General features: G+C 41.7%; 1 protein-coding gene across 1 annotated transcript; it reads right to left on the reverse strand.

Annotated features, from left to right (window-relative positions):
- Positions 1-12139: 12139 nt before the first annotated feature.
- Positions 12140-24875, reverse strand: GRXCR2 (glutaredoxin and cysteine rich domain containing 2). Its single transcript, XM_047731161.1, has 3 exons — positions 24540-24875; positions 18197-18424; positions 12140-12974 (listed from the first exon to the last, which is right to left on the reverse strand). The coding sequence occupies exons 1-3, from the start codon at positions 24873-24875 to the stop codon at positions 12792-12794; spliced, it is 747 nt and encodes a 248-aa protein (XP_047587117.1). The 3' UTR covers positions 12140-12791.
- Positions 24876-25466: the final 591 nt, after the last annotated feature.

Genomic DNA, 25466 nt, shown 5'->3' on the forward strand with positions numbered 1-25466 from the left:
CTCTGCCTACTTGTGTTCTGTCAAATAAATAAATAAAATCTTTAAAAAAATACAATTTTCAGACTCCATGTTTCAAACAGTAGGACTTACCTTAAGTCAGTTCATAGCAAGATTGAGTTTCATTGGGCGCCTGGGTGGCTCAGTGGGTTAAAGCCGCTGCCTTCGGCTCAGGTCATGATCTCAGGGTCCTGGGATCGAGTCCCGCATCGGGCTCTCTGCTCAGCAGGGAGCCTGCTTCCCTCTCTCTCTCTCTCTGCCTGCCTCTCCGTCTACTTGTGATCTCTCTCTGTCAAATAAATAAATAAAAATCTTTAAAAAAAAAAAAGATTGAGTTTCATCTTCTAGGCAAGATGAAGGGGTAAAGAATACAGATTTGTCTAGTTTGTTTATGACACTTAACATGCTATGTTCATCTACAAATTCTTGGAAGCCTGTTTTTTCATTTTGCCGCAGTCTAAAGGTTACTGACACGTCTGAAACTCTCCTCCATGTCTTTAAAATCAATAAAGATCCTAAGGAGGGTGCTTGATGGTATGAGCACTAGGTGTTATAGGCAACTGATGAATCACTAAATTCTACCCCCAAAACTATAATACATTCTATGCTAACTAAATTGAATTTAGATTTTAAAAAATTTTTTAAATCAATAAATATCCAATGTGTATTACATGCTGTTAATTCTTTCATTAAGCAATTTTGGGGCACCGACTACATGGTAGGCAGCTTTCTAGATGCTAAAGAAATATCACTCAACAAAACAAATATACTTGTTGCCCTCAAGGAGCTTAACTTGCAGTGGGGGAAAGGGATGTAATACAAACCATCTTACAGATAAATATGAAATCACATATTTTGCCTTGAAAGAAAAGGGAACTGCTGAAAGAGAAAAGGTGTCTGCGTGTGAGCCAAAGAAAGCCCTTCTGAAGAAGTGATATCAAACATGAAGAAAAGAGCAGTAGATATCTTTTATTATTTTCTTACCAAGCATCAATTGACATTCTTCTAAAACCATAGTCAGAGCCTTTCTGGACTTGCACACCCTTCCCACGCACACCGCGCTGGTGACAGATCTGCAGCCCCTGGCTGCTGGGGTGGGGCCAAGATTAATCTGAGCCAATCAGTGTAAGCCAAGCGCGTGCAGATGAGCACAGGGCCTCCCTGAAGCCAATCACAGCAGCAAGGCCCCATCTGGAGGCTTTGGTTGAAGCCGGCCTCACCCACGACACTGAGGAGATGACTTTGAAATGGGGAAGACTTGTTTTGAGGTATTTTAATGATACCCACCAGAGGTAGTGTTCATTGGACTATGGAGATGATATGGAACATGGAAAAGAATGGAGAGATTCAAAAAATACTTTAGAGCTAGAGAACGATCAGAAATAATTTATCTCTGCCCCAGACTCATTGCTTTCTTATTTTGACTTTGTGTTTCAGAGGCCTAGGGGCAGCATGAGAAAATTAGTAAGCTGAGAACCAGACCGCATTTCTGGGGCTAAGTCAGTTAAGTAGGAGGTGACAAGTCCTTTGCCTTCTCAGACCTTCACTTCATCTCTATAAAAACAAGGGGGAGTGAGAGTGCCTTTAGTTTTTTCCTTTAAGTGCTGACATTCTAAGCCTGATCACAGGAAGCTACCACATCAAAATATTTGAAAGAGATAAGTGTCCCTGACTTGATTAAGGAAATAAAGAACGAAAGCTCACAAGATGCCAGCGTATAGTCGTTTTACGAATGGTGACGGTAAAATAACCCCCAATGGCATAAGAAGAGGTAGAAGCTTTTGATTCTGGTTTTGTAGTGATAGTTTAATCTATGCACTGTTTGCAAAATGGCCAAGATCATATATGTGGCGCACTGTCAACATAACCCACGCTGATCTGGATTCAGATTCTGCTACATTAAATCTGATCCTCCAGGGGCACCTGGGTGGCTCAGTCAGTGAAGCCATCAACTCTTGATTTCAGCTCGGGTTGTGATCTCAGGGTCCTGAGAGTGAGCCTCACATTGGGCTCTGCACTCAGCGCCGAGTCTGCTTGTCCCTCTCCCTCTCCGGAGTGTGTGTGTGCTCTCTCTCTCTCTCAAATAAATAAATAAAATCCTTAAAAAATATATCTGTTCCTCCAAATATAATAAACAGACTGAGATGCAGAAAAGGTATGTGAGCAGTACTGGACATAGCTAACGTCACAGGCACTTTTATTGTAACCTATTCACTATAGCAGGATTTCCCAAAAGGTGTACTTACATGCTTTTAAATGGACAAATATGTATTTTATTTTCCTATTTTTTAAAAGATTTATTTATTTCTAAGAGAGAGAGAGAGAGCTCATGAGCAGGGAGGAGGAGCATAGCGAGAGGGAGAAGCAGACTCCCCACTGAGCAGGAAGCCCAATGAGGGTCTCAATCCCAGGATCCTGTGATCATGACCTGAGCCGAAGGCAGATGCTTATCTGACTGAACCCCCCCAGGCACTCCAAGACTTCATATTTTTTAAGTAACCGCTATACCCAACATGGGACTCAAACTTACAACCCCGAGATCAAGAATCACATGCTCTACCTACTGAGCCAGCCAGGTGCCCTCAAATATGTATGTTAATGGTTATTTCCCTGGTGTTGTGTTTTCTTTACAGAAATATCCATTACCTTAATGTTCCTGCCCCCCTCTGTTTCCTTACTCATTACTGTCCAATTAGTGTGTTTAGAGGAAAAACGAAGTATGGGTAGCTCAATCTTTCCTTCTCTATCCTTTCTGATTCTGTTTCCTTCAGGGAAGACAACTTCTGTGCCATCCTTGGCTGTGAGGTAAATAGGGCCACCATGCCAGGAAGGCCTGAAAATGGATGTATCAGTCCAACCCTGACGTCCACCCCTAGGGAACCCATAATTACCCAGCATCTAAGCAACATCTCCCAGTACAGCTTTTATTAGTAATGAACCTGATGTTTTGAGCTCTATTTTCCTGATTCTTTCTTACCTTTCAGGTGGTCCTAAATTTGAGTGAGGGAAAATGACGTTTACTGAGTCTTCTCGAATTTTTTTTTTAAAGATTTTATTTATTGATTTGACAGAGAGAAATCACAAGTAAACAGAGAGGCAGGCAGAGAGGAGGAAGCAGGCTCCCCGCCGAGCAGAAAGCCCGATGTGGGGCTCGAACCCAGGACCTGGGATCATGACCTGAGCCGAAGGCAGAGGCTTAACCCACTGAGCCACCCAGGCGCCCCTGAGTCTTCTCGAATTTCAACATCTATGTATCCACCTTGATGGATACTGGAAAAACACATGACCAATTAATTAAACCCTATGATTCCATGAATACTATCGCTTAATATGAATCTAATTCTTTTAAGGGAGGCAGTTTGATGTTGATTAAACAAAAAATATTTTAAAAAACAGTAATACAGGTGGTACAAAATTGTGAATTTGGCAAATATATTAAATAATTATGAATTATCTGAGTAACAGAAGTTTGAAGATTACTCTACCCAAAAGGAAAATGTGATACAAGGCATGTCTTGGCTCCACCGAATTTCATCATACCAAAAAGATGGTCAATTCAGAAGAAAGGCTTATAGTTGATGAAACCTTATATAAGAAACGTATAGAATAGCAATATAGTAATTTAGGTTGGTAATTATCAGTGTAAAAGAATAACCTTAATAAGTATGTTTTTTCAATATCAGGGGCCCAGCAGCCACATCAGTACATTCCTGCTCATCACACATTCTTTTTTTTTTTAAGATTTTATTTATTTATTTGACAGACGGAGATCACAAGTAGGCAGAGAAGCAGGCAGAGAGAGAGAAGGAAGCAGGCGGAGAGAGAGGAGCAAGCAGGCGGAGAGAGAGGAGCAAGCAGGCGGAGAGAGAGGAGGAAGCAGGCTCCCTGCTGAGCAGAGAGCCTGATTCAGGGCTCGATCCCAGGACCCTGGGATCACGACCTGAGCCGAAGGCAGAGGCTTTAACCCACTGAGCCACCCAGGCGCCCCTCATCACACATTCTTAAGTGTACCCTCAAAGCCCAGCTGCTGGTCTTTAGAACTGTTGCCTATTCAAAGAAATAGAATCCCTTGGAAGCTAGCAATTCCATGATTTGGACAGAAAGAAAAATTAAGAACATTTCTCCAATATCCTATTGTTGCCAAAAAGCAAGAATGTGTTTAAGAACGTTAGGAGAATTGTATAAAGGATAAAGAAGCCAACAGAAAGAACAACCCCCACCCTGAGTATAAGGTGAACATTTTTTTAAGTAAAATCTTTATTGTTAAGAATAAGGTGAGTGGGGAGAAGTCAGAGGGGGAGACAAACCATGAGAGACTGTGGACTCTGAGAAACAAACTGAGGGTTTTTGAGGGGAGCGGGGTGGAGGGTTGGGGGACCCTGGTGGTGGGTATTAAGGAGGGCACGTATTGCACAGAGCACTGGGTGTGGTGCATAAACAATGAGTCTTGGAACACTGAAAAATAAATAAATAAATAAATAAAGAATAAGGTGCTAATAACACACACACACACACACTAACAAATGTATGCCCAGGTTAAAAAGTAGAACTTCACCACTCATCCCACAAGCTTCTTCTATGAGCCTCATTCTGATCACACCCCCTTTCCTTTCTGTATATCCTCACTTTTATAATAAAGACTTGGTTGTATTTTTTAATGTTTTATCACCCAAATGTATAACCCTAGATATCACAGTCTTGTCCATTAAAAAAAAAAAAAGTGTCTCTTAAGACGAAGTTACAATCTGAGCATCAAAATTGCTGTCACCATCTTCGCCGCCACCACCACGACATCAGCATGGCTTACAGGAAATAGGATAAGGCTTGCGAAAGCCATGAATTCAAAATGACTCAAAACAGAAAAGCTAATTTGAAGTGTGCCCCAGAAGTCACTGTAATAGAAAATGGTGTATATAAAAAAACACCTTATTTTTATTGGTTTTAATAATCAGGAGAGTTTGACATTTCTTCTGTTAAGCCTGTATGTTTACAAAGCACAGTCACATGCCTATCTCCATCCACTGAAGGAGAATAAACATTAGAAATTTAAGCCGACTAATCCCAGGAGAAGTAGAGCCAAGAACGGGAAGGACTATTTAGCGTGGGTGAGCGCCCACAACAACCAGCCAGAAAGGGGACTCCACAGTATTTATCAGTAAAATGTATTAGCCAGATGACCTACAAAGGAACACTAACTACACAGACTCAATCTCTCAACTCTTAAGAGATTAAATCCCAAGGCTAATAAGGGAGATACACACTTTTAATGCTAAGAGAGAAAATCAATTTTTGATTATGACAGGTATATAACAATGAAGAAATGATTAAAAAAACAATTTCAGAGATACACACTAGGGTGGAAAGTTAAGCCTTAGGCATAAGATAAGGCCTGAAATAGTCTCATTGACATAACGGATATCACTTATCCAGAGAAAAGCTTACCATAAAAAAGGTGGTTTGGGTTAGAATCACCTTGGGAAAAACAAGCAAGCCTGACCAAGAATTAATCAGTCCATAAACCAAGTCCTATAATCTAGGTGGTTCTGATAAGATAATCTTTTCTTTGAGATCTGCTAAGAATTTTGTGGCCCAAGGAAAGGAGTAAAAATAATAATGCTGTAGCCCTCAGGGTGTATCACAACTAGCAGGAAAAAAATAAGAACAGAAATAAGAAAGGTATTAAACCCATGATACTGATGCTTTTAGAGTAGATTTAAGTGAACTACGGCAATAAATTCTGTCATCTTTGTTTTACATGTTTATGAATTAAGGTTTTGAAGTGTTTAAAAGGACCAGCCATTCGAAATATATGCTTGTGGTTAAATTGTTTAAACTTCTATGTTTAAAATTATATGATTAATACATTTGTCATCAATGTTTAAAGGCCTCCAGAAAAACTGGTTTTCAGTTTTGAGAATTCTATTCATGAACTTAACAAATGGAGCACTAAAGGAATAAATGATTGTATTTCTCTCCATGGGAAAACCCTTTGGAGATAAAAGAATCTGTTGTTTTGCCTTAAGTCACTTTTCTCTCCCTGTGTTACAAATGGTCCCCAAACTCACCAGCTTAAAACAACATTTATTATCTCACGTTTATCATCTCGCAGGTCAGGGATCCAGTGGGGCTCAGCTGCCTGCTTCCGGCACCGGGTCTCTCACAAGGCTGGAATTCACATGTCAGCCACCCTGAGTCTCGGGCTCAACTAGGGAAGGGGCAGCTTCCAAGCTCACTCACGTGTTCGTTGGCAGGATTCAGTTCCCAGCAGGTTGCTGGACTGAGGGCTTCAGTTCTTCCCTGGCTATTGCCGTGCCGTGTGGACCTCTGTTCCTTGCCGTGTGGACCTCTGCATAAGGCAGCTCACAATCTGGAAGCTGGTTTCAGCAAGCAGAGGGCAAGAAAAGCCAAAGAAAGAATCGTAGTTTTTTATAACCTAATCTCAGAGGTGACATCCTATCATTTCTGCCACATCTCATTGTGAGAAGCAAGTCATTAAGTCCGGTTTACACTCAAGGGGATTGTACAAAGGCAGAGATACCAAAAGGTGGGGATCATTGGGAGTCATTTTAGAAGTTACCTGTGAAATTTTCCTTAGACATTGGCTTAGAAGGAAACAATACACTGAGGGTCCCGTGTGTGCAACCAAATGTCATGTTTCTGCAAACACCAAGTCACCAAATATGTATTGAACACCTTCTATACACCAGGCAATGGTAGATGCAGGGGATACAATGATAGATGAGGCACACTTTCTGCCCTTAAGGAGCTCATAGCTGAATGAAGAAGACCAACAACTAAAGGTGAGTTAGCCACTCTCTATCCTCTGCCCCTTCCTGTAATACCTATCATTTTTTTTTGCAAATATTCATATAAATATCTGGTTCCCTGTGAGACTATAATGTCCCTAAGAGAAGATACTATGTCTGTTTCATCTTCTAGCTCCCTGTTTTTTCACATGGCCTTACTCACAGGAGTCCTTCATTAATGTAACACTTTGAACCTATAAAGCAGACATGGTCAATAATCTATTAGCCATTCACATCTTAGTATGAATTAATGGCTCCAATCTTGTGAGAAATCACCATTAGCAGGGGAAGAAGTACTTGGGAACTGGATAGAAGTGATGTTAAGGGACTGAGCAAAGAGGAAGTTCAAACCATTAAAGAAGATAAACGCTAAGTCTAGTTTTTTCAAGACTTGATTTAACTGCCCCATTCCTACCACCTTCCCCAACTCCTCCAACCCTAAACAATGCAGAAGTTATACTGTATTATGGTTTCAGGTCTTTTCTTCTCTGGGTTTTACATGTTCTTTAACACAGGCAGTAATTATATGCCATAATTCCAACACTGACAGAATTCCATTTCTCTCACATAATTGCATGAATGTGAACTCTCTATAATTACTGTGTTTAATTAGAAAATGAGATGCAACTAATTAGGACAGGTGATAAAAACAACTGTGAACATTTCTTTCAAATTTACTTTTATCATAAAATTCACTCAGATTAAGCCCTAGTGAACCATAGAAGCTTTGTATAAATGCCACTGGCACCAGACTAAATGAACATTATTACCAGAGTGAATTATGTATGTGGAAGACTTAGAATAAGAACAACACCACCTTTCTTATAAACTTAAGCTTAGTTGATGTCTTTGGTCAGTTTAATTTGGAAATTTAAATTATGGGTTACACAGTTAATGTTTAATGTGGACTTCAAAAAAATATTTTCAATGTGCAATTCTCTCTTTAAAAGTAATCTTACCTGGAAGCCAAAACACAAACAGATAAAAGCAGAGTTGTTCTAATGGAAAAGGTTTAGGGCAGATGAGTTGCCACCCCTTACCCCACAGAATCAATAGGCAGGGAGGGGAAGATAAGAGCCCTTGCAAAGCACAGGTGTCTTTCTAGAAGGGTGGGCATGTGAAGGGAAACCTTCTGGCCCTGCAGATCTTTGAAAGAGTAGATAGGTCTTGAGACTAAGCCACATTTAGGAAGACGGGCTGTACAGATGAGTTCTTCTCTTTTAACAGAGTTACAAAAAGAGAGGGTACCCTGCGATGGAAAGGTAAAAAAGAAAATTGGAACCGGCAAGGATACGGATGGTTGTTAAGTAGCCAGCACACTGGCAAACAGGTCTTGCTAAATTCAGCTGAGCTGTTACTAAGGTAGTCTCTGCCCCGTGGTTACCACCCCCATTTTCAGTACAGAGTATTACTTTTGCAAAAGCCTAGTAAGGCAAGACGTTTGCGAAGACTAGCAGAAGGGCTTGCGGGTTTATGGTCTGGGTGGACATGACATGGAAAGGAACAGCACGTGTGGGGCTAACAGATGGCCAAAAACGGGACTCATTCAATTGTTAGGACAATTTGTGGAGTAAGTGTCAAGTGCCTAGAAGAGCATCCTGCCCATTTATCATGGCTGATATATGGTTGTTCCATAAGTAAATAAATAAATAAATTCTGTAATAAAGCCCCCGCGGTGAGCTCAGCTAACTTGGCCAAGCAGAGGAACAGAATCCTTGGAGTCAGTACCAAGGGCAGTGGCAGTGTCATCCAGAGTTCTACAACGAGATTCATTTATTATGCCAACTCAGAGGCCCAAGATTATCATCTCATTAATGATAAATACTAAGAGTACTTTCATATTCCAATCCAGATGATTTAGTATAAATACTTGGAACATAGTAGAAATCCAGTGAGAAATTCCTCAACGAAGAAGTAAATGGATAGATATTTTGTCTTCTGAAAACCTGTATATTAATTTTAAAAAAATTTAAATTGGAGTCTGGATGACAAAATTAAATATTGGAGAGCATTTAAATTATTTTAATTTATAGCATTGCTAGGATTTTTTTTTAAGATTTTACTTATTTTGGTGCTCCTGGGTGGCTCAGTCACTTTAAGTGTCTGCCTTCGGCTCAGATCATGATCCCAGGGCCCTGGGATTGAGTGTTTCATAGGGCTCCCTGCTTCTCGGGGAGCTTGCTTCTCCCTCTGCCCCTCCCGCCTGCTCATGCACACTCTCTGTCTCTCTCTCACAAAAATAAAAATCTTTTTTAAAAAATATATTTTTTTTAATTTAGAGAGAGTGTGTGCACTTGAGCAGGGGGTGTGGGGGGGAAGGGCAGAGGAAGAAGAGAGAATCTCAAGCAGAGTCCTTGCTGAGCATGGAGCCCTATGCAGGGTTCAATCTCACAACCCTCAGATCATGACTTGAGCCAAAATCAAGAGTCAGACACCTAACTGACACCTAAGTCGGACTCTATCCTCGTATGACTAGGATATTTTTTTAACCATCATAATTGTCTCTAGTTCCAAAGGAATTCTTGTAGTCTTAGGAATATCCATTGGCCTTGCTCATGACAGTAAACTCACCCATGGCTCTCCCCAAACCAGCCACAATGTTCATCGCCAATCTAGAAGTGGATATTTTAATGCAAACTTATCTCCACAGATAGGGTTTGCATACGGTAGGTCATAAGCAATAGTTCTGGATACAAAGGACAGCAGACAGACTCTATGGTTCTACCTTCAAGATATATCCACAATCCAACCACTTATACCATTTCCACTAGCAGCACACTGGCCCAGGCCACCGTTCACTGTCATCAGAATTACTGTCATGGTCTCCTAACTGAGTTCCCAGTTCACTTCAGCCCCATGGTATCTTCTCTCAATACAGCAGCCAGAGAAGCTTGTTAAAATACAATCACACTGTGACCCTCCTCTGCTTAAAATATCTGTATTAGTTGGCATTCCATCAGGAAAGCCAGAAACCACTCTTCTGGGGTATTTCAAAGAGAGGGAATATGTATCAGAGGGAATTGATTACAAAGATTAGTAACTACAGCAATCCACCACCACCGCTAGGCCGGAGGAACGTTCCACCGAACCTACAGGCAGAGCCGCTGATGTGACTACAGCTGGAAGCAAGCTTCCCAAGCTAGCATTCCCACATGTCAGCTGTTCGTGGGAACGGCTATCAGGATCCCTCTCAGAGAGAGAAGGGAGGTGCTTCCTTCCTACCATCTTCCAGCTCTGCCAGTACCACCTGTTGGCAGAACTTAACAGGAAGCCAACAGGCGAGATTTCTGGGAAGTGGAGTTTGCAGGTCTCCTGCCCCAGCAGTAAGAGCAGGGTATGGAAGGAGAGGGTATGCAGTTGACGGAAAACAGACCCCATCCAGAGCAGCACTTGACTCAGTAAAACCCAAGTTCTTACAAAGGCTCTGAAGGAAGCCGCCCTCTCATGCCAACACACCCGCGCCTTCCTTTCTGACCTCATTTCCTGACACTTGTCATCTTGTTCCCTGCACTCCAGCCACACTCATTTCTTTGCTGCTCTCCAAACACATCGGGCTCTCCTTTCTGAGGCTAGCACTTGCTCTTTCTGCTGTCTGGAATAATCTTACCCCACATACTTTCACAACTCACTCCTCATCTCCTTTAGGCCTTTATTTAAAGGAAACCTCTCAGTGATGCTTCCCTGAAAACTAATCTAAGATTGCAACCCTCCCAACTCTCTATTATTTTTTCATGAAAGCCTTTATCTTCTTCTAACACTCCAAATACCTATACATTATATATGTGCATACAATTATATATTTTAATTCTTTGTTGCATACTTTCCAGTTGTCTCTGAATATATACATCATATATTAAATACATGTTTTCAGTTGTCAGCATCTCCCCACCAAAATGGAAGCTCTATGGGGGTGAGGATTTTGTCTGTTTTGTCTACTGATACATCCCCAAGGCTCAATAAATACCTGTTGTCTGAACAAACAGATATAATTATTAGTGGATGTATTTATTATGGGATGAAAAAGATTAAACTTTCCGGAAAGCATGAAAGAAGGAAAAGAAGCCAACATTGCTTACAATTCTTCCTCTGGGAAGCCCCTCAAACCCCACTCAGGCTATATGAGATGTCCCTTCTCTGTGCTTCAAATGCTCCTTGTAATTCCCCTGTCCCAGAACACGTCACACAACACTGTAATTATCCGTTCGTACATCTGTCTCTCCTCCACTGAAACTGTAAGCCCCATGCCCTACCGAAGGGATGGTGCCCATATGGGCAACAGTGCACATGCAGCAGGAAGGGCTCAAATTATTTATCATCGAATGTTCCTGTCAAAAAAGAGAAGAATATACATCGAGATTTCCTGTTATCATTCCTTCCTCTGGTACTCCGGAAGAAGAGAAGTGCCCAAAGCTGTGAGAAAACATACACCTATTCAGAGAACAGTTAAGTGTCGAAGCAAAGAAAGCCAGTGAACAACCATTCTATCATTCTGGCTAAGAGAGAACAGGCAACATTTATCACGGCTTCCAAAAATATTTTAATCTTTTTATTAGAAGTGTTCATATTTCCTGAAAAGCATTCTACTGTTGAATTATTTTAACAGCTATTAGAGGATAACAAACAAATCTTGAAAAAAATTAAGTTATGAAAACCAAAATTATCATAGAAAAGCCATGTGTCTCTCAGATAACAGATTTTACAGTGCTACTCTCAAGGGGTAAGGACAGTGGGTGTTAGAGCTACAAAAGTTCATTAACAAAAGAATTTCTTTAATTTTATAACCAACCTTAAGAGGAAAGAATTACCTTTAGCACGTGTATTCACAGGCGGCAGAAAGATAATTCTTAAAAATCTGCCTTGGTGATAGTTTTTCTTTTAGTCAGTTCCAACAGAGAACTACAAAATAGCCAAGCTTTTCTGAAGAGATTGTGGCTTTATCTTAGATTTAATATACATTTATTTATTTACTAATAATTCAGGGGCTGGGAGAAGTCATATCATACGCACATACTTAAGCACCAAATTTATCATAAATAGCTTTGACTTGGCTTATAACCCCAGGAGTTTAGAGGCACGCAGAAATGTCTTATCTCATCTGGTCTTAAGACGTAGCATTGCTGGGACGCCTGGGTGGCTCAGTTGGTTAAGCAGCTGCCTTCGGCTCAGGTCATGATCCCAGCGTCCTGGGATCGAGTCCCGCATTGGGCTCCTTGTTCGTCAGGGAGCCTGCTTCTTCCTCTGCCTCTGCCTGCCATTCTGTCTGCCTGTGCTCACTCTCTCTCCCTCTCTCACTCTGACAAATAAATAAAATCTTTAAAAAAAAAAAAAAAAAGAAGTAGCATTGCTCATTGCCTGCATGAACACTACCCAAGCACTTCACACAGGAGACAGTCAGGACATTGAAAGAAAGGCCTTCTCAGCTCACCTATCTTCAGCATAAAACCCATACATGTTGTTTTGTTTCCAGCGGCCTTGCTAATACATTCCACATAGGGGCATCCCTTTTCTCTTCTGCTTAATTAAAAATTCAATCTGATCAATAATGATTTGAAATGCACTATAAGCTACAGGAATTCAGTTCATCAGAAACCTGCCTTTTTTATTCCTTTCTCGCTGCATAATTTTGCAAAATAACTCCCAACCAGAAAATGATTTCAACCTGCTGCCTGAAATGTACATTTATTTGCTCACTAGTGCAAGGGAAAAGCTGAGCTAAGTCAAGTAAGATGCACGCACACGTTCCTGGAAGGATAATTTTAGAACCTGTTTCAAAGCAGACTCTAATTCGAAATTGCCTCTGCCACTTAGAACCACACGGAGATGCTCCTAGCCTTATGAAATGTTATCAAGCGATTGAGTTTTGCCAGTAGTGGAAGTGGTCGCAAGCCACTGTGGCTTCCTTGCTGGGCGAGGGAAGAGAAGGAGGGGGCAGTTTATTAGAAATAGCTTCAGGAAGGATGCGATCACATCGACGTACAAAGTCACGGGCTATTGACTGCAAATCTGGCAAGGCTGCAGGCCATTCTCATTGCAGGCAGGGCAGCGCAGGGCCCGATAGGACTCCTTAAATCTGTTGGCCAGCATGGAGAACTTGCTGCCGTGGCACAGAGAGCAGGTGGCACTGCCCGAACCTCGGCAGTGAAAACAGTTGTCCTCGGGAAGCTCCCCTTCCTGCAAGAGACAGGTCAGGGTTTAGTGACAGCAGTTCCAGACCACGGTTCCAAAACAGGGTGAAGCAGCACAGGGCTGCCCAACAGGCAGAGTACAAAATGCTTCCCAAAAATGCCAGTGCGGAAGCTGGCCAGAGGCATAGAATACTCACTGGAATTTCATCAGAGAGGATTTCCCCGATGGAATCTCTAAGGCAGCAGCCCCTGCTTTGCCCTTTGTACCTTTCCTTTCCTCATCGCCCTTATCACCATCTGACCTGTGATTTCCTTATGCTCTACCAGGATGAGGGCTTATTCTTTCTTGTTGCCAAATACTAACAGCGAACACTTGTAGCATGCTTAGTAGGGGCCAGGTATGGTTCTAAGAGCTTTCTCTACATCCACCTATCTAATCCGTATGCTATCCTGGCGAGACAGTGCAAGTATTAGCATCCTTCCTGCAGATAGGAAAATGAGAGACTGAGAAGTTCAGTTATCTGGCTGTGGTCACACAGCCTGGAAGAGAGGAGGCAGGTTTTGACCCAGGCAATGGAGCACCAGAGTTCCTGCTCCTCGGGATTATGCGCACAGCCCCTCCCTGTAGCTGTCCCAAAAGCCGGCATTCTTGTGTGACTGGCTGAGGGACTGAAGTCAAGAACTGTGAGAGACTCAAGGTTACAATCCTCTAAAGCTTAGCTCTGAATTCTTGCAGTACTTTCTTTTCTTTGAGAACTGTGATAAAACCTGGGACAGCAATTAGGCACCTTGGACAGTTCCCTTGGCCGCTCTGAATCTTTGTTTTTCTGCAAAATGGGACTGGTAATGCTCACCACTCAGAGTAGCTGCAATATGAAATGACAGAGTATATGAAAAGACCACAATATATTATCTGCCATATTACAGATTCTCCATAAAAGTCAGTTCACTTCTAAGCCTTCCCAGTAAGTCTAGACTTACTAGTCCTTGACTCACATCTTACAGAAAATGCCCCGTCTACTGCCATGCTCCTTCCCTAAGACATCTCAAGGAAACCAGCAGACTCTATACTCTGCAAAGATTGTGCATAGACCACGAACCTTCCAAGAAATAAGGGGTGGTACCAGATCAATAACAGGTGAATCCAGCACCACGGCCTATTTTACCTGCTAAACATCTCTCAAATCCACCCAGGTTTCTCCATCCCTGACCAAAATCCTAGTCCAGACGTCCACCAATTCTGGCATGGATCCAGAGTGGAGCCCTGCCTCTCATCTTGTGGGGCTGTTCTCCCCAACCCAGTTGACTCCTATTTGGTTTTAGATGTCAGCTTAGCAGTACCTACACCCCTGGCCCAGGAGGCCTGACCTGCCTGTACTGCCCCAAGCATGGCAGTTCTCATAATCTACTGGAAGCTTCTGCTGACCACATGGGAAGCTCTCTGTGCTAGTCCCTGTCACCATCACACCCAAGCCTTAAAGTGCAGTGCCTGGCACAGTATCTGTCATTCACATGTTTGCTGAATGAATGAACAAAAAGACAGTATCTACAGAACCCTTCCAAATCTTAAATTCTAGGAACTCACAAGATGGCTGGAGTCCACTGGGTGGCTTCATTCAGCCAACACAGCTCTCTTTTATAACTTAAGAATAAAAATAATCTTGAAAAGGGTGGCATAAGTTCTGAAAGTGGTTCCATTGTGCTACAAAGTACCTAAGAAGGCATTAAATTTCATTTATTCTAGATTTAAGGAACAGAAGTGATTACCCAACTGACAAAAACCTAAATGATGTCTATGCATCCTTTTGTTCATATTTATTGATTGCGGCCATATTTTGATATATTAACAATGGGGAAAGTTGTTTTCTTCCCTTAAAATGTTCAAAAGAGATGTATTTGCCAAAATTTTCTTTAAGCAAATTGTCACGGTCCTTTTTTTCTGCCATATCCACATGTTTTTGTTTTGTATTGGATCCCAGTGAGATTTTAATGTTGCCAAAGGAAGTATAGTAAAATCCTACCATAATGCCATCCATGTCAACCAAAAATTAATTTGCACAGAATGCCAGGTTCAGATATTAAAAGATTAAGGAAACAACCTGGTGAGCCTGCTGCAGGGAAAAAAACAAATCATCGATCAAGTTTCCTCTACTGTCATGTGGTTATATGATGAAGTATTAGAGGTATCACTGGAGTTTCTACTCTTACCCTGGGATACCACCCTCCTTCCAACCCTTGCCCTCAGCGTGCTGATTGGATCTTTTAATGAGTCATTAAATCAAGTGTTACTGAGCCTCTACTCTGTCCATGGCACGCAAGATGTAAGCTTCTGTCTTCCATACCCGGGTTTTTAAATTCTTCTCAGAAAGCAGTAAGAGGACTTAGAACATCTCTGTATTGCACAGCTTAGGTTCTAGAACCAAGAGACCTAACCACCTCTTACTAACTCCATGAGCAAGGAAAGGGGCTCAGCTTTCATGGCAGACTCAAAGGCTTGGGTAAGCCTGAAGGAGCTAAGAAGCACCAATCTGGAGGCTGCTCAGCAGGCAGGTTAAGACGGTATGATTGGTAGTCAGGTGGACTGGGCTTTGACCCCTGGCTCTGAGGTCTGATGACCTCTGGCAAGTTACTTAACTCCTCTGTGCCTTGATTTCCCTAGCTACAGAAGAAGACTGCTAACAACACCTCCCTCAGAAAGTCCTCATGAGAATGGAAGAGGCTAACGCATGGAAAGCGCCGGGCATGGTGCCCAGCGGTCAGAGGCCCTCAATAAATGGCAGCTCTTATTATTATTACTTCAAAGGCAATGTCTTTATAAAGCATAAAGAAGCCCAAATGACTTATGGTCTCAGATCCATAGAACACAAAGCCAGATTTTCCCCCTTCCGTATTTCGCTGTGGCTCAATTCAATCATTCCTCTCCTTTTCTTTTACGGTTAATACAGAGGGTCAGCATGTCTGGCTTTTAGCCTTGGTCCGCTCTTTCATCAAGGTTCTCACTGCTTCCCTGTTCCATCTAACACAACAAAGAGTCTCCTGGTCGGAAGGGGCTCCTTGATGTTCTCCGACCCTCCTTTATACAATAAAACCTGTCTGGGCATTTATTGCACGAGGAATTTGGCAAACAAATAGCAATTTAAAACAAAGTTTAAAAGACAGGCAAGTATAGTATAACCTTTCACAGCAACTTTCTGCTGCACACTTCTGTCCTAGTTTATAGTAGTAGAGCGAAAACACATGGATCTCTCCAAACTGAATTTAAAGATAATTGTCATGTCAGGCCTGTTGCTGCTTTTTTATTCAGGCCTGCAGCATGACCTGCATTTTATCATGCCTGGCTCTCTTCTGAAAATATATGCTCCAACAAATTACAGAATAGTGTGAAAAAGAGTAGAATTAATGAATTTTAAAGTGGGAAAGTAATGCTTTGGGTCATAATGTTTAGTAGTCCGCCCGTTGCTCTGCTAGGTTCTGAAGAGCAAGAGAAGGTAGAAGCACAATCCTTCCTACCAGCTGGCTCTCTGGTTCCGAATTCTAATACTCTTTCCACAAACATTTAACTAATATTTACTGCACACCTACTCTATGACAGGCTCTATTTTTATTTTTCATTTTTTTGACATGGGAACTCCTATGCCACACCCAACATAAATACGGCACCTGCCCTTGTGGAGAAAAATTCTAGTGGGTGAAAGTTAACATCAACCAAAGATTTACACAGGGAAATCTATGACTGCAACTGAAAAGGGGGGTGAGGTGCTCTGAGAGGTCCAGTCTTGGATATTTCATCCTCCTAGAAGGGAGGGGAGGCCCCTCTAAAGAAGTGATGTCTCCATTGAGATTTCAGGTGCTAAGGGCAAAACAGTGGGGACTCTGGAGAACATTCTAGGCACAAGGAAGTTGCCTCTGGCAGGAAAGGGCAGAGACCATATGAGTGGTAGCTAGAAGGGCAGTGTGTCTGGTAGAATGAGAAGAGATGTTTAAGAGGAGGTTAAAGAGGTGAACAGGCTATCTACTGTCTTATTCCAAGAAGTGAGAGGTCACTGAAGTTTGCAGTGGGGAAAAAGAGTGATGAAGGGGAGACATGATCGGATTTGCATTTCAAAAATATCTTATCAAGTGTGAGATCAGGTTGCAAAGAGATATGAGTCCTTGTGAGCAGAACTTTAATAAGAATCTTCTGCTAGAGTCTGGTCATGACCTTATGGTTTCTGCCCTCTAAACCCTACCAGGGTAGAGACATCACTCACTATGAGGAAGTCCCTTGCCCATTTTGTCACACCAACCCTGAGGAGGTGAGAATAAAGCTGAAACTCCCAAGGGATGGAAACCAAAGAGAGAGAAAATTCATTTCTGCTGCTATCCAAGCTTTTACCCTCTTAGCTTAGATCCATCAAAACTGCTTTTCCCACTGCCAATCCCACACTGTGAACTAATGAATATCATCACTCTACCCCTTCATCTGAGCATGTCTGAGCAACAGTTTCCAAGGTGAGGAGTCAGAACCTCTGAGAGGTGTGGGCAGAAAATCATTCTAAGTATTTCTATTTACTTTTTATCTTAAAAAGGCAAGAAATTAAGCTTCAATCATACTTTCAAAAGAAAATGATATGCTAATTTTTAATAAATTAGTTGCTACTGGCCTCTTCACTGGGTCAGGCAGTCCTCAGACAAATATAGGACCCAAGGAGCCCTGGAGCAAGCATGATGGAAACTGACCTCATAGCACATAAAGTGCCAGTGGTGTCCCGGCTCATTCATTCACTTCAAGCATACCGCAGCAAAAAGAAGTTCCACTGTCCCTGGTCCAGCAGATGTACAGAGGATAGTGCTTAGTTTTAAGGAAACTAATCTCTACAAAACCCAGACACATGGCTTGATAAGATTCATTAAGGAAATTGGATTGAGGATAACCCCAATAACAGAAGCACAAGCAAACCCATAAGAAAAAGAACAGAGCTGATTTTTTCCATCTCTGGAAGCTGTTCTATGCCACACTATATGCAGAGTGAAGACAATAAATACCTAATCAGCTCTCAGAAGAAGTCACCAAAATCAACTAAAATTATGCATATTTGAAATATAGATGTAACTATTATTGCTAATCACATACCATTAAAATGTAATAAACTTAAAATTCCTCAACATTTTCTAACAGACATCTAAAGTATTTATATTGACGTTTTCACTTAAGTAGTTTTCAAAACCATGTGGGGACCACTGCTGTAGGGCCAATTCCAAGGAGGACAGTGAACCACTCTGACACACCTGTGGGTACTGGCTATGGGGGAAAGTGCTTTCTGCGTCTGGCAAATGCCCATCATTCTGGTCACGGTCTCCATAGATTTCTTCTTTGCTCACCAGAGACTCTTCCTCAGCCTCTTCTTCCTTCTGGAGAATTTTCCTCATGAAATCTCTCTTGTCCATTGGGGTTCGAATGATTTTCAAGTTATTCGTGTAGATGATGATCTTTCCAAAATCTATAATAGGTGGAGACTAGAGAAATGGAGAATGAGCATGGCGACTTACCAGCAATCACGACAGCAATCACGACATACAGGGCTGCAGAACCTGTTCAACATCCCGGGAAACAGGGGACAAAGAACTTGTCTAGCACTTAGAATTCCAAAAGTCCCTAAAGTTACAATTCGTGCCCGGATTTGCTGGCTCTCTCTAAAAGCCCTGAAAACCAGCTTCCTTCTCCCTGTTGATGGTAACCAACCACAGCTGAACGAATCCTATGATGGGGCTCTAAGACTCCGCAGGGCCGGAGCCGAAGCTTCTATTCCCATTACATATCACAGTAGCTGAGGCAGAGCTGGGCACAGCAGGTGTTTTATAAACACAGAAGAGTGTTCAAAAAAAAACAGTTCTCCAAAATGTTTATGTATAAATGATAATATTAGATAAAATTTTTTTAATATTAGATAAAATTTACTGAATTATTATTTTACTCTAGTGGATAGCATTTTTTTGTGTGTCAGACATCATGCTAAGCATTTTACAAACATTACCTCACTTTCCCCTCAAACATCCCTTGAGGTGGATGTTATGATTTCTACACTTTACAGATAAGGAGACTGAGTCACAGTGGGGTTAAGAGCCTTCCAAGGGATGATTCAAACCCCAGTCTAACTCTAAAGCCCATATTTTTAATACCTACACTGCACTATTCACAAGCATTTTCCCCAAAAAACCTGTAAGATCATTATGTATACAATGATCATATATATATACATATATATATAGAGAGAGAGAGAGAGAGAGAAGTGATCTTACATATATGTAATGAATGATCTTATATATGTAATGTTTTTATTATCTGTATAATACGTTAATCTTTTTAGGTCAATAAATATATTTCTGCAGTATCATTACTAATAGCTTATGTTCCTTTACGTGGATTTTTTATGTATGACTTGGTAATTTGCTGAGGAATAATTTAGGCAATACCACAATGCAGCAGAGAAGCATAGAGGAGTAAATGTTTGGGGATTACTTAACTGAGAACCCAGAGATAAGAAAGCTTGGCAACAAACAAGACCAATCTTAATACTGCTGTCCACCAATTGTAAGATACAGGAGAGTCATCTGGCCTCTTAGAACCTCACTTTGCTCATTCCAAATGGGGTGACATCTAACTGGTGGGCATCACCATAGACAAAATCATTATGAAACCAGGAATGCCTTGGGGCGCCTAGGAGGCTCAGTTGGTTGAGCATTCGAACTGCTGAGCCCTGTTCAGGTCGTGATCTCAGGGTTGAAAGATCGAGCCCCGAGTCGGACTCTGTGTCCAAACTGGAGTCTGCTTAAGATCCTTTCTCCCTTTCCCTCTGCCCCTCGCCCCCTTCAAGCACGTGCACACACTATCTAGAAAACAAAACAAAAAAACAGGAATACTCGGATACTGGGTGGTAAGCAGGTGCTGTCCTGCGACTTCTGTATGCCCTCCTGTCACCCACAGCTCTCTTTAGGGAGCCTCTACCGTCCCCAAACCCAGTAATGTAGCCATTAATGCTTAGGAGCCCAGGTCTCAGGACCCCGTCCCAAAGCTCTGCTGGCTTCTGTGCTGACAGGGCAATGTTCCTGGGGTGCAAGATTTTGATGCTCATTCCTGAGGCTAATTATATCGATTTCTAGGGGTGGACGTGCAATGAAGAATATATAAAACAGGGTTTTCAAAGCTAAAAATACTATGCAGGGTTGTTGCTGTTGCTGGTACTTAAAACTGTTCATTAGTACTGCGTGCACAATCATGCTACACAGCTAATAAATACGTCGGCGCCAAATATTCTGCCTGCCTTTATGAAAGTGTGGAAACCAAATTCACTGGGATGCCACAATCAAGGAGTCTCCTATATACAGCCATAACACATTCAGTCGCAACCTGGCTGAAACAGGACTTCAGAACTGGGATCCCCTTCTTTGGAACACGCAGAGAGTTTTCTATCACATTATTTATGAAGCCAGGAGCTTCCTACTTGGCCCTGTTTTCTCTCCCTCTCTTCAAGGGATCGTGTGGCAGCTTCCCTTTCCTATTGTTTGATGCACACCGGGTTCCTGTTTCACACTCTGGACTATCAGTTTCTGAACATCAGAAGATAAAGATGGTGGCACTTTTAGAAGGTTCCATTTCCACTTCCACTAATAGCCAAAGAGGTTTAGTTACTAGGGAGCTTTTTTTCACATGTAGAACTGGTTTTTTCAAGGTGAAACTCTTAACCCACTGAAAAAGAAATTGTGGTCATCTGGTCCAACCTCCTGGCCTCTAAGCTGGTCTGTATCCGAGACACCCAAGATAGTACATTTATTTTTAATGTACTTGAAAGGAGGGGGGTCCCAAATCACCTGTAAGGTGTGTTTATGTTTCAGTCATCCCAACAGCCAAGTTCTTCCTTGTGTCTAAGGAAACCCTCAAGGCGTAACTAAAGTTCACATTATCTGGTGACAACCAGTTGCCCGTGAGGAACACACATTCTTGCATTACAGAGGGCCAGGATGAAGCCATGAATTTTTGTGTTTCCTTCCATAGTGCCCAGAATGGCAACTTGAGTGACTGATCTTCATAAGTGCTCTGACATCCGTGGCCACGTGCCTGGAGACTCCTATTCGGGCACCATGACACCTTTCCGCTTAAAATAACAGGGACGCCTTCCTGAGTTCTAGAAATTCAAAAGGCTATGGAGGCAGGCAGGCCTGAGGCCAATTTTTCTGTGCAAAATTTGCAAGTTACCAAACCCCATGTGCTATTTTTCTAATTTGTAAAATTCTCAAAGAACTGCCTTGAAAATGCAATGACATATATACAAAAGATGTGTTCAGTAATATGCCATGTCCCTTCCTTCCCTTCCATTTTTTTTAAATGAAACTTATAAACTTCAAATGGTTTCAATTCTTTAAAATATTTATTTGTTTATAACTACTTTCTCTATCATATAAAAAATTTTTTTAAAAGACTCAGTATTTCTTTGATGAGAACCTGGTCATTATCACAAAGGTAGGGATTACTTACTTGCTAAGCACATCCAATGTTCCAGTTATAATGCTGAGTGTTCCTTACATATAATCCTTTTTTAATTACCACAACAATCTTCATAAGTAGATACTTTTATTTACTCTCATCTCATAGAAAATGACATTGAAGCACGACAAGATTAAGTGGTCTGTCAAGCTCCCACAGTAAGTAGGCAAGGGGACAGCAAGCCTGGGTTTAAAAGACATCAGAGCCCCTGCCGTTTTTGTTTTTGTTTTCTTTTAAGATTTTACTTATTTATCTGAGAGAGAGAGAAAGAGAGTGCACAGGCAGGGGTGGAAAGGCAGAGGGAGCAGAAGAAGCAGGCTCCCTGCCGAGCAGGGTCCCCAAAGCAGGGCTCGATCCCAGGATCGAGACCAGAACCAAAGGCAGACGCTTAACTGACTGAGCCACCCAGGTGCCCACGCCTGCTTTTTTAAAATGATTATTTTTACTGTGGTAAAATACATAGTACATGAAATTTACCACTTTAACCACTTCTCAGTGTACAGGTCAGTGGCATTATTATGTTCACACTGTTGTGGAGCCCTTACCACCAGTCACCCCCAGAACTTCTTCATCTTCTCAAACTGAAACTGTATCCCCATTAAGCTCCCACTGCTCTATTTTCTGTCTCTATAAATCTGACTATTCTAGGCACTTCACATAGATGGAATCATATAATTATCTTTTTATGACTGGTTTATTTCACTTAGCATAATGTCTTCAAGTTTCATCTGTGCTGTAGCATGTGTCAGCATAGCCTTCCTTTTTAAGGCTGAGTAATATTCAACTGTGTGTATATACATTTTATTTGTCTGTTCATCTACCGATGGACATTTGGGTTGCTTCCACTCGTGAACAACTGTGAATAAAGCTGCTATGAACACTGATGTACAACACCTCTTCAAATTTAGAGCCCTTACTTATAATTGTTGTGTTTAACTGCTACCCAGTGTTGCTTCATAACCAATATTTACTAGGTTTTATTTTATAGTTGAATTCGCTACTGAAAAATCGTGGCTTTCCAAGCTCTCATTTCCTTAAGTTTCCTAAATACCACACTGATAACCGGTTGCAGTGGGCAGAGCTGCAAGAATCCATCCTGACCCCCTCTTCCCCAGAGACTGGCTAAGATTGGGAGGTAGCATTTGGATTAGGCAGCAAAGAAAACAAGGATAACTGGATCAAACAGGAAACCTGATCAAGCAGGAATCAAACTCTGAACACGGTCTCCAGAGTACTATGTTTAAACAACGTTGTGGTGCTGCTATGAAGACTCAGTTGTCTGGTTTTATAAGTCCTTACCAAATCATATATATACATAAGTCCCAAGTTTGGACACAGGACTTGTAAAGGTCAGGTGGCCAAATTATCGACCATAGCCTGCACAAGGTCTGTATAAACCACAGCTTTGTAAAGTCTAAACATACAGGTAAGATTTAGTTTCAAAGAGATACTGTAGGGACGCCTGGGTGGCTCAGTTGGTTAAGCAGCTGCCTTCAGCTCAGGTCATGATCCCAGCGTCCTGGGATCGAGTCCCGTATCGGGCTCCTTGCTCGTCAGGGAACCTGCTTCTCCCTCTGCCTCTGCCTGCCATTCTGTCTGCCTGTGCTCGCTCTCTCTCCCTCGCTCTCTCTGACAAATAAATAAATAAAATCTTTAAAAAAAAGAGAGAGATACTGTAAGTACAAGATATAGCCAAGAACCTAGGATATAATAAGCACTTGGTAAATGGTAACTATTACTATTAACATTACCATTAATATTAATGGTGAGAATAGAATTGAAATAAAAAGAATAATTTTAAAGAATAAAAAGGAACATCTCACACAACCAAAAGCATGAGGAACCAGAAGATCTGGGTCCTTATTCTGACTTTGCACCTATGACTCTCTAATACTGGGTGGATCCCTTAATAACTTGGCACTCGGTTTTCCTCATCTGCAAAATGGGAATGACTGTAGTTTGCCTTTCTCCTCCAGGCTGCAGTAAAGACCAAGGACAAACTATGTGAAACTGCTTTGTAATGCATAAGTCGCTCCACTAACATGTTCACTCCAGCCCCTTTTATTATCAAAAAGAAACCTGGTATTATCTCTGATCAATGTGGACTCCCATAATTACACTTTTACCAATGTCAGAAAGGCCAGTGCATTTGTCTGTATAGATGAATTATCTGTTCCCTTAGGAAACTAACAATAAAAATGATTAGAGAGTAATTATCTGAATTTCACACTTTAAAGATGAGAGCATATCCTGGTGTACTATTCATTAATAACCTGGCACATTATATAACTGTATTTAATATAAAAGAAAAAAAGGCATTCATGGTCCCAATGGCAGCCACATACACATCTCCTTTTCATTTTTAGAAATCAGTGACTATTTTCCAAGTTCTTCTAGCTTCAAAGAAAATCATGTAGGGGCTTTTCATTATGCATGGTACTGGGGAAGAGAACTGAAATTGAGAGATAAAATACACATTTCAATTGAACTATTAGCTCAAACTTCTTCCCCAAGTAACATTTCCTGTTTGACATGCTTTTCGCCATTTCTTCCCAGGATTCCAACCACTCAGTGTTCACACTAATGAGCTATGGAAAGGCAAAATAAACAAAGAAACAAGCATTTTTTAAAAGCAGGCAGCAGGAGGGGGATAGGAAATAAAGTAAGACATGGATAAACCACAAGCTGAGTAACTGGCTGGAGTGAAATGAGTACCTTCGAACACTCAGCTCTTTCAGGAAACAAAACAACCAGTTGTCGCCTAATTTTCTAAAACGCAGTCTGCAAAGCTGAAAACCACAGCATCTCTATTTAATTTACTTACCAAGATAACCCAGCGAATGGCCCAATTACAATTTACTACCCTGGATGGAACTGAATACTGTACATGCTCATTGCACTCTCCAATAAGGAGGCAACAAGCATGCTATTTTTGTCCCAGAAATATTATTCCAATAGCGGCTTCCCATTTGGAGCACCTACAGCTCTGGTTGGTACTGGAGCATAAGCAAGATAGAAATTTGAATCAGATAGGTGTTTTCCTATATATGTTTTAGTCCTTAAAGTTCATACACCATGCACAATACCAACCTTATGGTCATTCGCCTTGTAATCATTGAAGAAAGGCTGGCTGCCCGCCAAACTGTAGGCATTGCCCTCTCTAAACACGCTGATCCTTTGAGCAGTCAGCTTAGGGGAGTATGGTTGGGGCTTGGGGGCTTCTCCAGACCCGTAAATACCATCCACCGGTTCAAGGGACTCTTGGAGAAAACTGTGAGGGTATTCCTCCTTTGGCGACTCTAATTCCTGCCCATCCTCAAAGACCTGCTTCAACACTCTGCCACTGTAGGAGGAAGAGATTTTAAATCGTACTTTCCGTGGTTTGTCGTCACTCTTCTGGTTCAGCTTCTTCTCAGGGTCCTCCATCAGTAGAAATTTCACCCTGTGGTTTGCAGGCTTCAGTGTAGCCAGTAAAATTTGGGGCTCTGAGGAAAAGGCATTTTATTTTCTCTCCTCTTGCGTATAATTAATTCAAGTTGGTGCTGGGGTGTGCTCAGTTTACAGCAACTGACACCCACACATTAAATATTGATAGACCCTCATGCCAATGTAGGCGATTGTGGGTTTACAGAGCGGAAAGAGCAGTGTAAGACAAGATTGGGTCCCCTTTGAATCCTAAACTCCCCCATAACTTCACCCCCAACACTGGCTTTTCCTAACTTGAGCAAGAGTAGGTTTATTTAGACTGAACAAGTATCAACTCAATAAGGCTCAGTTACTCCATCAGCTAGCAAAGGTGTTATTTTTATTCTTACAACAACAATGACCCAGTGAGCACTTAATAGGCGCCACAGATTTCTGCATGCATCGCCTTACTTGGTGCTCACAATAAGCCGACATTGGAAGTGCACTGAGCCCTGCTTTACAGGGGGAGAGAGAGGCTCAGAGCACTTGCTCCATTTGTCTATTCTGGTGCAGCTAGGGTAAGAGACAGAGCAGGGGTTAGAACTCAGTTCT

The sequence above is a fragment of the Lutra lutra genome, chromosome 5 (assembly GCF_902655055.1).
Source record: "Lutra lutra chromosome 5, mLutLut1.2, whole genome shotgun sequence".
Classification (NCBI taxonomy): domain Eukaryota; kingdom Metazoa; phylum Chordata; class Mammalia; order Carnivora; family Mustelidae; genus Lutra; species Lutra lutra.

Coding starts and splice junctions, on each gene's coding strand:
- GRXCR2 (XM_047731161.1), bottom strand. CDS start 24,875: ATGGAGGACCCTGAGAAGAAGCTGAACCAGAAGAGTGACGACAAACCA. Junction 18,425..24,539: donor ACAAGGCGAATGACCATAAG/GTTGGTATTGTG, acceptor CCATTTCTCTAG/TCTCCACCTATTATAGATTT. Junction 12,975..18,196: donor CCCATAGCCAGTACCCACAG/GTGTGTCAGAGT, acceptor TGTCTCTTGCAG/GAAGGGGAGCTTCCCGAGGA.